The sequence below is a fragment of the Cenococcum geophilum genome, assembly GCF_001692895.1.
Source record: "Cenococcum geophilum 1.58 unplaced genomic scaffold K441scaffold_56, whole genome shotgun sequence".
Taxonomy (NCBI): domain Eukaryota; kingdom Fungi; phylum Ascomycota; class Dothideomycetes; order Gloniales; family Gloniaceae; genus Cenococcum; species Cenococcum geophilum.
This window is the reverse complement of record NW_027137614.1, coordinates 756,347-771,930: the sequence shown is the minus strand read 5'-3', so window position 1 is coordinate 771,930 and position 15,584 is coordinate 756,347. Positions and strand designations below refer to the sequence as shown.

Below are 15,584 nucleotides of genomic sequence, written 5' to 3'. Positions count from 1 at the left end.
GCTTATGTTCTCACCTCCGTAGCCCCTCGGCTTCACAACTCTCTCATGACGCTATGGATCAGCTTGAAATCCCCGCTATAACCTGTTGGCTTTTAGATACTAGGTCCCTCTGGCCTGGCGATAATATAGACCATTCTGTCTGTCTTTTTTTTTTATCTCTGCAGACTGTACCAGAACTAACTCTCCATAGGCATCAGAAGCCCTTGAATTAGTTAGCCCGGAGGAGAGAGAGAATGCTAAACGCAAATATCATATTGCAGATGCCAAAATGGCCCTTGGCTCTGCGCTCCTGAAGCGCTTGTTTGTCTCTAAGTCACTTGGATTACCATGGCTAGACATACGGTTCGGCCGCAAAGGTGATCCTAAACACGGAAAGCCATGCTGCCTTTTGCCTGATGGTAGTACCGCCCCTATCGAATTCAATGTTTCTCATCAGGCCGGCTTAGTAGCATTGGTGGGCTGCCAAATTGCCGATATGGAACTTGGCGCGGATATCGTCTGTGTGAACGAACGTAACGACTACCGGGTAATTGACCAGGATGGTTTTGATGGTTGGGTGGATGTCTACCAAGAAATATTCTCTGCGGAAGAAAGTTGGGATATGAAGTACAACACCGATCCTTTTAAACTACTGGATGGCACCGAGCTTTCTCCAGCTGATGTTGGCCGGAACGATCGTTGCTGCACGAGGGACAAGGAGCTCACCGTAGTGCTGAAATCAGGAGAAGAGAGAAGATTTAGTTCGGATCTACTCATTGATGCGAAACTACGCCGCTTCTACACATTCTGGTGCTACAAGGAAGCATTCATTAAGCTCACAGGCGAAGCACTGCTGGCTAAATGGATCAAAAATTTGGAATTCCGCAATGTACGAGCACCAGTAGCTGGCACCATTGCAAGATGTTCTACGCTTGGCTCCTGGGGCGAGCGTGTTGACGACGTAGAAGTTTGGCTCCATCGAAAGAAATTGGAGGACGTCAAGATGGAAATCCAAGCATTTGAGGAAAACTTTATGATCGCTATTGCCGCGAAGCCATCATCAAAGCTACCGTTTAATGATTTCCCGAAGTTTGCAAGTTTGAATCTCGAGCAGGACATCATTGCAGTGGCAGAGACATCTAGCTAGACATCAAAGGGGAACCAGAGACCCCACTCATGTTAGAAAGTCGGCCAATAGCCAGACTGAACTCGAACAAAAGCCGTCGAGATCGCAGAAGAGCCACAAAATCCCTCACAATTCTAGACGACTACCTTCATATGAATTAAAATTTCCTCTCTGCTTGTCCGAATGCCATGCATTATCCCTTAACTCGTCAAAATTGGTCCTTACGATATCGATAAGAGCCCACCAATCAAACCAGTCGAATCAAGCCGCCGTTCTCAGAAATACGAAGCCTTTGACTTCGTTGAGAACAATGTTCCGCACAGACCACTTACGCTAAGGACCTTAACGGGTTAAGGATACACTCGGATCTACTCGTGTATCATGATATTCACTCGAAAGATCCGACAGAACTGGGCAAGCCATTTTCGAGAACCCGTGGGGTGGTCTAACAAGTTAGCGGTTAGCCATATCCGAAGGGTTCCGAGACACATAATGAACACTATGCACTCGGTCAGGGACGTTATTCTATGAGACCATGAGAATTTCCGTTGCTCTGAAAGGCACTTGAAGCATGAACTTTTCCATAACACATGATTATTTGATCTGGATGCTGAAGATGTTCGAAAGCTCTCAGCTCTGCCCAGATGCTCATTGCTTCCAAACTCCGTTCTTTCTAGTAAAGATACACAACCGTTTGTACCTTGATCATAATCCAAAGCACGGCCACTTCACATGCTTTGCATTGAACGACAGAGATTGTTGGGAAAAAGGGTCCGTTCCGATCTACGATACTAAGTATGCGCATCACATACTATCCGGAGGGCAATTATAGTAAAGGCCTTCTTTTCCAATGGTTCATAATTGTTATCGGCTTGTGTTGTGCAGCGAGTCTTGCAGTAGACTGCATTTCAAGCAGCTGAAGAAAATGCAATGAGCGCCCTTGCACCATACAACGTTACGTTCCTGAATTGCTATAAATAGTTTCCGAGATCCTTGCAAACTGTACGTCATCAATATTCGACCAGCCCACAAATTCCGGGCTGGTGAGCAATCTCTTTTTGGCCAATTTCAATACGAGTCGGACATTATTCGCTTTTATCTAGCGGCGCGATCGGCAGAGCTATGCGAACGTTCACAGGCAGAGTCTTCAAGCTGTTACATATGCTGACAGTTATGTTGCGTAAAAACTATTGCCGTGAATACAAGGGGGTACCACAAACGGGTCTGACGCCCCCTCTGCTAGTAAGGTAAGCAAAATAACTTAGCCCCTATATACTCTTTGGGGCTCGCTTATTCTGACACATACTAGCAGGGGAGTCTGACCCGTTTTGTGGTCCCTTGTACAAGTATTATCCTTAAGCGGGTCTGTACAAGTGTTATTCTGCCAGCTCGCACGACCTAAGCCCAGGCAAAAGAATGTCACACACGCCACCCGCTTATATAGGGGTGACGTTCTACCAATGACCGGCTGGCTATGGGATAGCCACGCTTCACTGCAGAACATCTGGAAACTTGAAAACCCTGCGTCGAGCGAGATTTTTAAAGAATTCACCTTCTCTCTTTATACCCTCTTCAATTCAACTTCCATTCGCTATTTAATATAATTTCACTTTGTTTCTGCAGCCTCTGTTCCGTTAAACCACTCGTTCATCGAAATGAAATTCCTTTCGCTCGCTACCTTCATCACTACTGCCCTCTCAGGGATATCTGGTGCTGAAGCCTACTGGAAAGGCTTCAATGTTGGCGCAAACAATCCAGATGGTTCATGCAAAAGCCAGGCAGATTGGAAAACTACCTTCAACACGCTGAAAGGCCTACCGGGCTACTTCACTTCGGTTCGACTCTATGCCTCTTCCGACTGCAACACTCTGGAGAATGCCGTCCCAGCCGCTTTGGCTACGGGAATGCAGATCTTGGTGGGTGTCTGGACTGAGGACGACACTCATTTTAACAATGAAAAACAAGCGCTTCTGGCCGCCATCCAACAATATGGTTCCGATTGGATTATTGCTGTCTCCGTAGGTAGCGAAGATCTCTACCGCGGAGACACTAATCCAGCCAAGCTTGCATCACAGATAAACGATGTCAGGGGCATGATCCGATCTGTAGGCGCAAACCAAGAAGTCGGCCATGGTGAGTTAACTATTTCTGATTTGCACACTTGCAATTCCGCGAGCGCCTTTTGCTCGGGTGTAGTATGTTCTTTGCCTCCGTTGTGACCTTGATTACGACATTCAAGGGCAGGTCACATATCCTCCGCTACAAGTCTATTTTGTCTAGAAGGACTTCATGTATATATCTTCTTTTCTACGTTACTGACTGGGTTTTATCTGCTAATCACATCCCGTACATACAGTCGATACCTGGACAGCTTGGTAAGTAATATTAGTTTAAGGTGAACGAGCAGGACTAATACCGCAGTAGGGTCAACTCGACAAACAATGCCGTCATCATGGCCAGTGACTTCGTTGGATTGGATGGGTATCCGTACTTTCAAGGTGCAGCAATTCAAGATGGTGCAAATGTCTTTTGGCAGTCCGTTCAGGCTACTCGAGATGCTGTGAATTCCGTCAAGCCAGGAACCTGGGTTTGGATTACTGAAACGGGATGGCCAGTCAGCGGAGCTAACGATGGTTCGGCGGTTCCCTCAATCTCGAATGCTCAGGCCTATTGGACCAATGTGGCCTGCGCAGCGTTTGAACAGGCCAACACTTTTTGGTAAGATGCTTTTATATACTTTGAGAGGTCGTTAGCTCATGCCTGAATAGGTACGCGTATCAGGACTATTCTGATTCACCTTCGTTTGGGGTTGTAGATGCAAACCGTAAACCAATATACAACCTTGCTTGTTAAACCATGTAGCATACAGGAGGACGTGCTAAAGGTTGTTGTAGTCGTAGTGCTGTACGACTAACTTCAAATTGGTCAATGGCATTGGGGCCGGCACAAGTGAATACTATGAGGATGGGCTTCGAAACCACAAGGTAGATGTAATTTACAGAAGATAGATTGGAGCAGTAATCAAAATTCCTGTGCCTTTTTAAGTGCCTAGACTATCTTACATATGAACTGGTCACACAAATCATGCCTGCCACGCTGCGTTATTGCAAACCGAGTCGTGTCGTTAACGCCATCCAATAGGTACTCATTACTGGCGGGCTTGCGATTCCCATTTCCTCTTTGCGAAGTTGGTAGCTGAGCGAGTTCTGGCGAAGAATGCTGACGCAGCAGTTGTCCTCCAATCGCCAATTCTCCACATTTCCACCAACCTACAATCATCACTCTCGTGCCTCTTTTTCTCTCTTCGCCAGCTCCCTTGGTTCCTCCTATGTTGGCACAACGTTTACAAGAGAGCAGATCAAAGAACGATTGGAGCTGCAGAGCCGCGACTTGGCTATCAGTCACTCAGTCTGGAAGACAAGGTGTCGGCTCAGAGCGTCTTACTGAGCAACGGAAGCCATGCCTGATGCGTGGCCAGCTGCACACAAGCATAGACGGCGATTGGATGACGGGCAGGGTTATCGGACAGAATGTGTTGTTCTTGCATGTTCTTGCATCGCTGAAGGACAAAGCTGCATTAGCACTCTACACGGGCACTGTCCCCCCGCCTCGCCCACAGTCAGAAGAGTCGAGAGTCGGTGAACCCGCAGCCCAGTCGTCCTCCAGGCAGGCTCGGCTTGCGCGACTTGTCATTAACACGGCCAACGATTGGCTCTTGGCCTCAACCCTCACCGATACGACACAATCCACCTGTGAGATGCGCCAAGATATTGCAGCGTGATCAGGGCATGTGTGTCCTTCACAATCCCAACTTTTTTAAGGCCAGGCGCCGCATCCTGCTATGAGCCGCAAATCTGTCCAGAACAATTCTCACAACTATTTGAACAATTCTTCCCAATTCTAACGCCTAATACCTGGAAGACTGTCGCAATCATTTTACTCCTCGCAAGAATTCCCTTAGGGCCATCGTTCCTCAGTCGTGTGCCCCGCACCTCCACCGTCCAACTTTAGGACCAGATGACTCCAATGTCGACTACTGATTCACAACCACCCCCACCAATTCGAACTTCAACAAACTCCTCGATTTCACAGACATCCTCCATACCAATGTCGCCTGGGTACTCCGCTCAAGCTTCTCCTAAATCGTACATCTCCCGTGGCAGCACCCAGGGTTCGCTGTCGCCCACCGATTCAAGCTTCTTCGAGGCGCTTGCTTCGAAAGTAAGGAGAGGCCGCTCCCGAAGTAGGTCCCGTAAAGGTGTCCCGCGTCATCGCTCAAAATCACCACTCCCTCCAGAACAACTCCCAGTATCTTCTTCGGAGTTCTCGCAAATGTCACCACCTTCATCTCCGAGAGCTCAACAGCAGTCGCGACACTTTTCAGACGCAAGTCGTTCTTCAACAAATTCGAGCAATGATCACCCAAAGCAACCGGTCCCGGGTCCTGTTCGGAGGAACACCGCAAGCAGCGATCCGTGGCGTGGAAGGCATTCGAATTCCTGGCTTTTCAACGATTTCAGTGTGACGGACCACGTCAAGGAATTCTGCCACATTGGAAAGAATTCCCGACCGTAATGCAGCAGAGCACTGGTGCTCTCTACGTTTGATTAAAATTGTTTAAATGGTATATATGTTAGGATGCTGCTGGGCGGTTCAGTGCTTCTAGATGAAGCATATAATGGCGTACAAATTGGCATCATATCCAGCATATAGACAGAGAGGTTCCATGTGACGTGGTAGAGGATCTCGCTGGCTCGAGTCAATTGCTCTCAGAAAAAGCATGGTTTTATTTCTTTTGTTTTACAACTTTAAGCAATCGGGTTCTTGTGATGAATGTTTGCTGTCCCATATGCTTTGGTATGATTGAATCGAACGGCCTGGAGGATTTTATTCACTATGGATTGTATATTAGCCTGATACCCCTACTGAGAAAAAAAATCGCTATTTACGAGGATATTTTCTTACTGGAGGCCCAATTATTGCGCATTTGTAGTTAGATGTCTGGGTCCTGTTAGTTAATTCGTGTCTGCTCTGGAAAATAATGTTTCTTAATGCATGGCTTTATAAAGCAGCGTGACCTTCATATGATCGTAGCGCGCCTTTACATATGTATCATGGCAGGCCCAAGCTCTTCTTGGGTTTTAATCTCACGCCGACACTGAAAATTACACTTGTCGTGACAAGCATACCAATGTCGCACAGCTATTATCAACCTAATTCCCAACAGTGATGAGCCCCGCACCTGTCAATGGAGCTCCCACCTCCAATTCCAAACACATCAATTCGCCATGACGACGGGAGCGCTATCCCCCACGGATGGCCGCTCCAATTTACCGAGTCCAAACTCCACAGCTTCATTCTGGCACAGCGAGCCATCCGAATTCCTTCTAGGGCATCGAACAACATACGACCTTCCATCGATTGCCGATATAGTGATAATAGGAAGCGGCATTACAGGTTCCTCCATCGCGCGCTTTCTTGCCGAAGATGAACGGGCAAATGGCAAGACCATCGTGATGCTTGAGGCTAGGGAGGCATGCTGGGGCGCGACCGGCAGGGTGAGTCTTCAATCCATGGTCCGGCAAATCTTCAGGGAATCTTGCCGGCCGCGAGTAGCAATCTAAGAAGTCGGCCATGGTCCGGCAAATCTTCAGGGAATCTTCGAGGCTCCATTTGATGGTTTAATACATATGTTCTACTGCTGATTGGGCCTGCGGATTGTAGAACGGAGGTCATTGCCAGCCGCTTCTCTTCGACCGCGGACCCGACGTAGCAGCGTTCGAGCTTTGCAATGTCCGCGCTGTGAAGTCCTATATCGAGGCGCATAACATTCCCTGCGAGTGGCGTAGCGTATCTGGATGCAGGACTTTCTGGAGCAAAGAGCTGGTTGCCCAGGCGGAACAAAAAGTTATGTCGTTAAAACAACAAGCCCCAGAGATTGGAAAGTTGGTCACAGTTATCAAAGATAGCGCCGAATTGAGTAAATATCGTGTCAAAACTTCCTGCGCTGGGGCTACAATAACAGAAGGCGCTGGCAGCCTGTGGCCGTACAAATATGTGGCTTTTATCCTGGAAAAACTCATCAAAGATGGCCGGTTGAACCTTCAAACCACCACCCCTGTCACCAAAATTTCTTCCATGCTCACATCTACGGGCTATGGAAGCCAGTCTTCCAGCGGCAGACACACAGTATACACTCCTCGTGGCGCTATTACCACTCCGACCCTCATTCTCGCTACAAATGCTTATACATCCGCCATCCTCCCTTCCTTCGCCGATCTCATTGTCCCAGTACGTGGTGAAATGTCCGCGCTTCTCCCACCCAAAAACTCGACTCTGCTGCCCAATTCGTACGGCATGNTTGGCGCGCTCAACCAACCAGCAAATAACGACGACTATCTGATCCAGCGCCCATTCTCCTCGGTCCCTAATCCCGCCGGGCATCTTATGTTTGGGGGTGGGCGTGGCTCTTGCGCCTTACCGTGCATAGGTATTTCGGATGACAGTGTGAACGATGAGGGAGCGGCCGCTTACCTTCGACAGGCGCTCCTACGCGTTCTGGATCTCGGGGGGGAGGCTGAAGAGCTGGAGGAGTTGGAGGCAGTACAGCAATGGACAGGCATAATGGGCCACAGTCGGGATAATCATCCCTGGGTCGGTGGCGTGCCGGATCAGGTTGGGCTGTGGCTTTGCGGAGGGTATACGGGGCACGGGATGCCCAATGGGACTTTATGCGGGAAGGCAATTGTAGATATGGCTTTGGCAGAACTCAACTCTGAAGATGTGAAGCTAGTAGAAGAAAGGTTGGTTAAAGATGGGAAGATACCAAAGAGCTATCTGATTAGTCGTGAAAGGATGGAAAGGGCGAGATGTCTGCCAACGGTCGAGGTAGCAGATAGGGAAGGAACTTTAGGGATTAATTACCTCTAAGTAGCTGTAGATTTAGATATATGTTGGAGATATGAAGTTAGGTATTCGATGCAGAATTGGATTGATTATCTTGAAACATGCAATCAAGGTTTGACACAAGAAAAGTTGCTGACATTTAGATAATCACCAACTTAAAATGAATATGCTCACTTTACAAGCTTCAAGAACTTCGTTTCCTTAGAAATGTTCGGCGTCCACCATCTTCGTATAAGTAGTGCCAAGACATGCAGGCAAATACGCTCTTCGAAGAACAAGTGGCGGGGTTCTACAATCACTATAATGTGACTCATTCAACCAAGTCGGACCTTAGTCTTTTCCTGACAGCATCTGTATTGCTTTGGCGTAGTTCAAAAAAAAAGGTATATTACATCCTAATTGCGCGTTTGAGGACCCAAACCATATTCCTCCAGACGTTCAAAATCCGTTTCGTGGAGCCCTTCGCCCATAAACCCATCCTACAATTATTCTAAAACTCAACCAAACAATATCACCAGTTCCAAGAACTTATTCTCTCTTTCCAGAATTCAGCCATGCAGCCCACACCCCCGGTTAACTACGGCGTAATTCTCTTCCCCGGTTTCCAAGCTCTTGATGTCTTTGGCACCCTAGATGTCCTCAACATCCTCTCCACTTCCCGCCACCTCAACTTATACATCCTTGCCGCTTCCCTTGATCCCATATCAACAAAGCATAACATGTCCGGCTGTCCCTCGTCCGATTTTGGAGAATCCGTAGTGCCGACACATACGTTTACGGATCCACCCGTGGATCTAGAAGTGTTGCTCATTCCAGGAGGGCGAGGTACAAGAGACGAGGAGGCTATGAAGCCCGTGGTTTATTTTGTGAGGGATACGTATTCAAAGCTAAGTTATCTATTGACCGTTTGCACGGGATCGGCGGTCCTGGCAAGGACTGGAATTTTGGATAGAAGAAGGGCCACAAGTAATAAAAAGTCGTGGGCTTGGGTAAGCGGCCTTCTCTCTTCCTGTTTTATTTTTCAATCATGCTGATTCAGGTTCGTTGTAATACAAATAGGTGACAGCGCAAGGCCCGAAAGTTGAGTGGGTCCCAAAAGCACGGTGGGTTGTGGATGGTAATATTTGGACAAGCTCGGGGATCACAGTCGGAATGGATTTGATCTATGCCTTTGTAGAGCATGTTTATAGCGGGAAAATTGCGGAGGATATTGCGAATGCTAGTGAGTATGAGAGGCATGTGGACCCAAATGACGACCCATTTGCGGGGATCTGGAAAGCCGGCGCGTAGATCCGGGAACATACGGAAAGTAACCTTATCTAGCGATTGAATCTCAGATGGCTACCGGTTTTGCTCCGTTGAAGGGGTTTATATGACAATTTTGCAATGATGCTGTTATGCAAGTTCCCATATTTCTGAAGTTGGTAGCTCTGGTGTTGAAGAAACGATCTCGATGGACGGTAGTTCAACAGGCAGGCCAGGGATGTCTGGCAGCACACTCTTCACAGGAGATCCTGACCATTTGTGCCTGACTAACTTGCCATTTGTATCAACAGCGACGATAAACAATCCTTGATCAGTCTCCTCAAAGCGTAGCGAGGTTGGAGATGCTTTTTCCCCTGAAGAGCACAGCTGGACGCCATACACTTCATTAACTTCTCTTTCACAACAAATACCACAGGATAAACCCTCGGTAAGACCGAGAATCTTTATTTTACCTGATTTTTCGACAACTGCAACAAGACCCCCGTTTGTAGTAACCGTCCCGACCAGGATTTTCTTTCGGAGTTCAGTGATATTGTGTACCATTGCTTCTGGCACTTCAGTCGAGCATGGAGCCACAGGCGATATATAAGACCATTCTCCATACGAACCACTGGCAGCTCGTTGGAAAGAGGGTGAAGTTGTAGTGAGAATGTAGAGTCGCGTTGAAGGGGCGAAGAATATTGTAGCAGATGTTACACCATCCGCGGCAGTTTCCTATATATGTGTTAGAAGGTCCTGGAAATAAGCGCTTAGACAGACGGGCGGCAGGCGTTAGAAAAAACCTGAAAATTCGCGTATCATCTCGTGAGACTAAACTGTTCACAGACAGACCAAGAACATACCGGATGATAGAACTTCTCAATTTTGAACGGATTTCCACGAGGCTTTGAATTGTTCGAAAGCGTCCATACAAGGATGTGATTGTTGTTCGTAATACAGACTAGTTTTCGTTTGTCAGGGCTAAAACTGAGCCCTTTGATAGGACCGCCCGCAAGTGGATCGGGGTGTGACCTGCGAAACCTGGCTACCTGAGGCAGAAGTGTCTTATTACTAGTGAGTTTATCGATATGGAAAACTTTAATGTCGCCGTAGATATCTTCACCACAGTCAATACCGCCACCAACCGCTACCCACGCGCGATCTGAATCCTCATGAATTGCGATGCAGCTTGGATCCCACTGATGGCCCGCCTCCCGTTCGAATACATGCTCCTTTCCTACCTTTTGAGTCCGAAGTGGGAATACATATTCATGAACATGAAGGCTGGAGTCAAAGATGAAGGCAATAAATGTATCGGAAAGTATTGCTTCCTTCATGTGTCCATGCGGGCTAGGTATCTCTGCCCCGTGTCGGACAACAGCTCTGCTAGTTAGGCTACGAACGTCATACAGCATTAGGCGACTTCTATGCAACAGGAATGCAGCCTCGCAGTTCGGGGAAAGGCCAGCGGAAATACATTCCATACGGGGTTTAATGAATCGTGGCATCTTTGAGGATTTTAGTGGTCTTTCAAGCTCAGCTAATATAGTCTGGCGTTCGGATGATCGCTCCATAGGTTGGATGCCATCCTCAATCCAAGAATCAAGCTTCAAACGATATTTTGGTCCATCATTTGGGGTAAGACTGCTTGAAATTGAAAACGCTCTCGACTGTCGTCGTTGCTGAACGTAATGACCTTGTTCTAGTAAGATAAATTGGCAAATTTTCGTGATTTCTTTCTGTAGTTGCGGTAATGGCTGTTTCATCTCGAGCGAATAGCTCTCAGAAACACTCGAAATGATGCTCTTTGAGCAAGACTCTCGATCACTGGCATTCGAAATACGTATTTCAATCTAAAATAAAGTTAGATTGGATCACTCAAGGGTGAGGTATCCCCTCTTAAGAAACTCACCGCTTTCCAGCGGAATCTGGGTTCTTTAGCCCTGGCGATTATTCCGGTCATCAAAGCCGGGAACGCTAGAGGAAGACTATCTTGTTCGATAACTTTGCTGAGCTGTCGAGCGCAGTCAAGAATTCCGTAAAAGTACGTAGAAATATCCAATGATGGCAATGCTGCACTCATTGACTTCAGCGGAGATAGTGGTTGAATAGGAAGGTCAACCTGCTCGTCTTGTATTATTACATGAGAAAGTCTTTCCAAGATCATTTTTGCAAAGTCTTGGGCATGACGTATCATCATACAGGAGTTTGGCCGACGGGCCTGATTTGACACTGTTGCAATAAGATGTAACGCAACAGCGACCCGGCTGAGTTCCTGAAAAGCGAGTAAGGTTTGAGTTTTTTCATTTAGTTGCCACCAGAATTCACGAAGCTCTTTCTCTAGTGATTGAAAAGAGATGGCTGCTTGTCCCTGTATATCTGGATTGGTATCCTGCTTTTTATTAGTTGTAGTTAGAAGTTGTGTCTAGAGAAGACTGCTTACAGGATGTGCTACACTGAAGGCACGAGCAATCCACTGTCCCAATAAATGAGTAATAAGCTCCGGCAGCGGTGAAACAAGTATTTGGGCATAATCTAGAGCAATACGAAGCAAGAAGGAGCACTGGACAATGCGAAAATAATCCGAGGTAAATTTTGGAGGGTTTTTACGCTCTTGAGGCTGTAAATTTCTGAGCTCATATTCGAAGTGCGAATAGAGTTGCCTGCGATACGCATCTAGGTTTTGGATTGCTCCTTGAGCTCGAATGAGGTTTAGGGTGGAGAGCAGCGCTCGAAACAGAATCTCTTTCTCCAGCGGTGACGGCCCGCTGACGGGTTGGACAATACACTGGGGGATTTGGTCAAGAAGTTCCGCTGTCCAACTCTCCATGATGTATCGATCGGGAACTCCATTGCGCAGTAAGACTTGAGGTCGTCCATACTGGATGCTGAGGTATTCATGATCGAGAAGTTGCTGAAGTTCCGCCGTGGTCTGATCGTCGAAGTTCCGACTCGTGATGGCTTGGCGAAGCTGCTCTAAAACCTTGCGGCGAAAGCCCACGTCTTCAAACATCCATTTCGAATACCACGCTGGGTCGCGCTGAAGATGTTCGAGGCTCATGCTTGCTGTTGTTTAGGGAGGGCTGAAGGAATGCTGAGGTATCCTTCTATCAATTATTGCAATGTTGCTGAACTTTTCCTAAAACAGTTGCGGCTGAGCAAAGCGCCCCTCCAGCCTTTTGCACGAGGCTAACAGCGTTCCCAATATTTGGCGTCAAGTAGCTCGACCTCCGGGGCTGAGTTCTGTGATTTGTGACAGAGGCTATCCCTTGCACAGATAAGGTGCTATATTTTGTGGCCCGTGCGCGGAGAACATCAAGAGTTTTGGTTTGGTGATGCGGCAGAACGACTTACCGCCTATACATGCACCTCTTTAATTGGTGCGCACGGGCCGCATTTTATAGAGCGTTGTTATCTGTGCAAGGGATAGGCCAGCCTGTCTTCGTCCGCCATCGAAGCCCGCAAGGCATACTCCAGGACGACACGAGAACGCACAGCCCATTCCGCTTCACTTGCCTTTTTGCTCCATCTGTAGGTCTCAGCTAGAAAATGGCCACCAATAAAAGAGAATTTGATCATGACTATGATTCGGTCGAACCCGCTATCCCGGCCAAAACGGTGGCCAATGTTCAGTCTACCACCATTTACAACACCAGCAACAATCAGAGCGATCACTCCATCCAAACCGACGGATCAGAAGCCCATGGCAATGAGCATAGCAATTGGTTTTTCGACCATGTTGCTCAATGGATCTTCCACCGCGATTACCTAGACAGAGCCCTGGAACGACATCACATCACGAGTAAGCCAAAGATTTAGTTGTGAATCTGAACAAAGGATCTAACAGCGACATAGGTATTGCCATATCTGGAACGATTGGCATTGGGCTATTCGTCACTTCGGGAGAACTTATAGCTATAGCAGGCTCTGGCGGTTGTGTCTTAGGATTCATACTCGCAAGCTTCGTAGTCGTTGGAGTTATGCGTTCGCTGGCTGAGCTAGTTTCAGTGCGCCCGCTCTCAGGGGCTCTCATTGACTATCCTCACACTTTCGTAAGTATAAAACAGTGTTGCTTGATAGTTTTACTCTTACTGACACGTTGGAGGTTGATCCTGCCCTGGGGTTTGCAGTAGCGGTTACGTACTGGCTTGCCCAATGTCTGAGTATGGCTGCTCTAACATCAGGTGCTGCAAGAATTGCGAACGACTTTGCGCCATCAGGAAGCCCACCACTTGATAAAGGCAAGAGAGCCGGTATTGTCGTAGGGCTGCTCACATTAACATTACTTTCGAATATTTGCGGGGTAAAGGTGAGACGATTAATTAAAATATTAGTTAATGCAATGGTTAATATTTATAGACATACGGAAGATTGGAGCGCGTCATTAAATGGTTTAAGCTTTTACTAATCACTGGTTTGTGCATATTGATGGTCGCAATCAACCTTGGAGGTAAACATTCTGTGTTATACGGGATAAGCAGGAGCTAAACATTCTTTGAGCAGTTGGCGGGGCAAGAACTGGCTCTGCTGTAGGCAGTAAGTATTCCTGAATCTAGTTTAGAGCTATCAAACGCTAACTGTTGGGTATAGACTACAGCGAAAACGCCCTACCTCCTTACTTCAACCCAGCTGGATTCAACGAAACCAAAAGTACACTGGAACTGTCAGACGACAATGAGTCACTAGGCATTTCTGGATCTCCCGGGCGATTTTTAGCTGTTTGGTACGTATTTAGTGCCATGTAAGGACCCTCCAAACTTACGAGATACCCGCAGGACTTCCGCTACTCTGGCTATGTTTGCCTGCATGGTAAGGGGACCTTTTCCCGGGCTATCTCAAATACGTACTAATCTTGTGTTAGGGTGGAGATATTGTCGTCGTAACTGCGGGTGAGGCTAAAAGACCACGCAAGGACCTCCCACCTGCTACACGCTTCATGTATTGGGTTCCACTGAGTCTTTACTTCTTTGCGTCCCTTTGTGTAGGCTTCAACATCAACTTCGCAGATCCGGATCTTTTCCGAGCCTACTCTCTAAGCAATACGAATACCTCGCACTCGCCATTTATTATAGTTGTCAAGTCAACTGCAATTAAAGTCCTGCCCAATTTCTTGAACGCGTGCTTTCTAATATCAGGTTATTCTGCAGCGTATGTATACACAATACCCTTAAGGCTTAATATCATATTAATGATAATTTTTAGTAATACTGGCCTTTTCGTCTCGAGTAGAACTCTCTTTGCACTTGCGCAGCAGTACGGCAACAAATTCCTGAGGTCCACGCTCGGGAAAACAAACAATGGCCACACACCAATCGCAGCTATTCTTTGCTGTTCATCCTTCGGCCTCCTAGCATTGCTTGGTCTTGCAGATGTATCCTTCAACCAACCAATCTTATCTCTTTCTGCTTTCTTCACGGGATCGGTTGCCTGTGTGTATGCTAGCGAGTGTATAGCATTCCTACGTTTCAAAGCCGGGTGAGTTTCCTAGGCTACCTAATTGCAACCAATAACTAATGTAAAAAGTCTGGACTACCTACACAAACGTCAAGTTTACTCACGAGACCAACGTCGCTACATGAGTAAGCATTACCGGGCACATTGGCAACCAATGTGGGCCTATATAGGACTTATTGGATGCGTAATGATCGTCGTTTTCTCGGGGTGGCCGACCATTTATATTCTGCATTCCAGACACCATTTAGCAGCTGATAAAGATCTTAAAACCAATACGCAGCTTGCCGCTGACTTGATTGGAGCCTATGCTGGGGTACGCCTCTAAATTCGATATACTTGGAACCGTACACTGACTGGCATCTTAGCCTCTTCTCTTCTGCATTTTCTACTCGGGATGGAAACTGTGGCATAAGACGCACATCCGCCCAGTCTCGTCTCTCGGCCTTAATGTCTACATACTACAAGACAAATTTCCTGGTGATGAGGAGAAAACAGAAGCGACGGTCAGTGCAGGAGACTCTGAAAGTCAAGTACAAATTAGTGGGAACCGAGCCTCGACAGCCCTGTCAAATTTTGCTGGCCCTGGTGGTCCGCCGGAGCCTTTTGCGCAGAAAATGAAACGCTGGGGTTGGGAGGCATGGAGCCTAATGAAATAGATTTGCAATTCAGAATTTTGTCCTGTATAGAACGTATAATGGAGATAAATATCAACGGTGTACATCTGTCTCTCTGGCTCTGCAAAGAATTTTGCCTTCATTTGGCAATCAATAAGTGGGATTGACTAAGAGCACTCTTCTTAATAAAAATAACAACCAAATCCTAAGCAACACTTTTACATGCTATAATCATGTATCAACCATCGTACAAAGAGTGT

General features: G+C 47.2%; 6 protein-coding genes across 6 annotated transcripts; 5 read left to right on the top strand and 1 right to left on the bottom strand.

Annotated features, from left to right (window-relative positions):
• The first annotated feature begins 68 nt into the window (after positions 1-68).
• K441DRAFT_699824 (uncharacterized protein) lies at positions 69-1,371 on the top strand. The gene has a single exon (XM_067653195.1). The coding sequence runs from the start codon at positions 269-271 to the stop codon at positions 1,124-1,126; it is 858 nt and encodes a 285-aa protein (XP_067498988.1). The 5' UTR covers positions 69-268; the 3' UTR covers positions 1,127-1,371.
• Positions 1,372-2,307: 936 nt separating this feature from the next.
• On the top strand, positions 2,308-4,198 carry K441DRAFT_699823 (glycoside hydrolase family 17 protein). The gene is made up of 5 exons (XM_067653194.1): positions 2,308-2,352; positions 2,415-3,238; positions 3,462-3,480; positions 3,530-3,823; positions 3,874-4,198. The coding sequence occupies exons 2-5, from the start codon at positions 2,761-2,763 to the stop codon at positions 3,956-3,958; spliced, it is 876 nt and encodes a 291-aa protein (XP_067498987.1). The 5' UTR covers positions 2,308-2,352; positions 2,415-2,760; the 3' UTR covers positions 3,959-4,198.
• A 2,168-nt stretch (positions 4,199-6,366) lies between these two features.
• Positions 6,367-8,097, top strand: K441DRAFT_667598 (FAD dependent oxidoreductase-like protein). Its single transcript, XM_067649869.1, has 2 exons — positions 6,367-6,663; positions 6,830-8,097. Exons 1-2 carry the CDS (start codon positions 6,394-6,396, stop codon positions 8,033-8,035), a joined length of 1,476 nt encoding a protein of 491 aa, XP_067498986.1. The 5' UTR covers positions 6,367-6,393; the 3' UTR covers positions 8,036-8,097.
• A 278-nt stretch (positions 8,098-8,375) lies between these two features.
• K441DRAFT_619540 (ThiJ/PfpI family protein) lies at positions 8,376-9,315 on the top strand. Its single transcript, XM_067645878.1, has 2 exons — positions 8,376-9,000; positions 9,071-9,315. Exons 1-2 carry the CDS (start codon positions 8,566-8,568, stop codon positions 9,299-9,301), a joined length of 666 nt encoding a protein of 221 aa, XP_067498985.1. The 5' UTR covers positions 8,376-8,565; the 3' UTR covers positions 9,302-9,315.
• K441DRAFT_667597 (uncharacterized protein) lies at positions 9,121-12,328 on the bottom strand. The gene is made up of 4 exons (XM_067649868.1): positions 11,700-12,328; positions 11,169-11,648; positions 10,120-11,109; positions 9,121-9,991 (listed from the first exon to the last, which is right to left on the bottom strand). Exons 1-4 carry the CDS (start codon positions 12,315-12,317, stop codon positions 9,407-9,409), a joined length of 2,673 nt encoding a protein of 890 aa, XP_067498984.1. The 5' UTR covers positions 12,318-12,328; the 3' UTR covers positions 9,121-9,406.
• Positions 12,329-12,805: 477 nt separating this feature from the next.
• Positions 12,806-15,366, top strand: K441DRAFT_583804 (uncharacterized protein; the record flags this gene model as incomplete). Its single annotated transcript, XM_067644514.1, has 11 exons — positions 12,806-13,058; positions 13,112-13,308; positions 13,362-13,565; positions 13,616-13,706; positions 13,760-13,792; positions 13,847-13,979; positions 14,032-14,065; positions 14,118-14,404; positions 14,459-14,731; positions 14,780-15,023; positions 15,076-15,366. 11 exons carry the CDS (start codon positions 12,806-12,808, stop codon positions 15,364-15,366), a joined length of 2,040 nt encoding a protein of 679 aa, XP_067498983.1.
• Positions 15,367-15,584: the final 218 nt, after the last annotated feature.

What these genes read in the sequence shown, in the direction of transcription:
- K441DRAFT_699824 (XM_067653195.1), top strand. Translation starts at nt 269, where the DNA reads ATGGCCCTTGGCTCTGCGCTCCTGAAGCGCTTGTTTGTCTCTAAGTCA.
- K441DRAFT_699823 (XM_067653194.1), top strand. Translation starts at nt 2,761, where the DNA reads ATGAAATTCCTTTCGCTCGCTACCTTCATCACTACTGCCCTCTCAGGG. An exon ending in GAACAGGCCAACACTTTTTG is followed by an intron (nt 3,824 to 3,873) that starts GTAAGATGCTTT and finishes ATGCCTGAATAG; the next exon opens with GTACGCGTATCAGGACTATT.
- K441DRAFT_619540 (XM_067645878.1), top strand. Translation starts at nt 8,566, where the DNA reads ATGCAGCCCACACCCCCGGTTAACTACGGCGTAATTCTCTTCCCCGGT. An exon ending in ATAAAAAGTCGTGGGCTTGG is followed by an intron (nt 9,001 to 9,070) that starts GTAAGCGGCCTT and finishes TAATACAAATAG; the next exon opens with GTGACAGCGCAAGGCCCGAA.
- K441DRAFT_667597 (XM_067649868.1), bottom strand. Translation starts at nt 12,317, where the DNA reads ATGAGCCTCGAACATCTTCAGCGCGACCCAGCGTGGTATTCGAAATGG. An exon ending in CCTTCAGTGTAGCACATCCT is followed by an intron (nt 11,649 to 11,699) that starts GTAAGCAGTCTT and finishes AATAAAAAGCAG; the next exon opens with GATACCAATCCAGATATACA. An exon ending in CCAGATTCCGCTGGAAAGCG is followed by an intron (nt 11,110 to 11,168) that starts GTGAGTTTCTTA and finishes ACTTTATTTTAG; the next exon opens with ATTGAAATACGTATTTCGAA.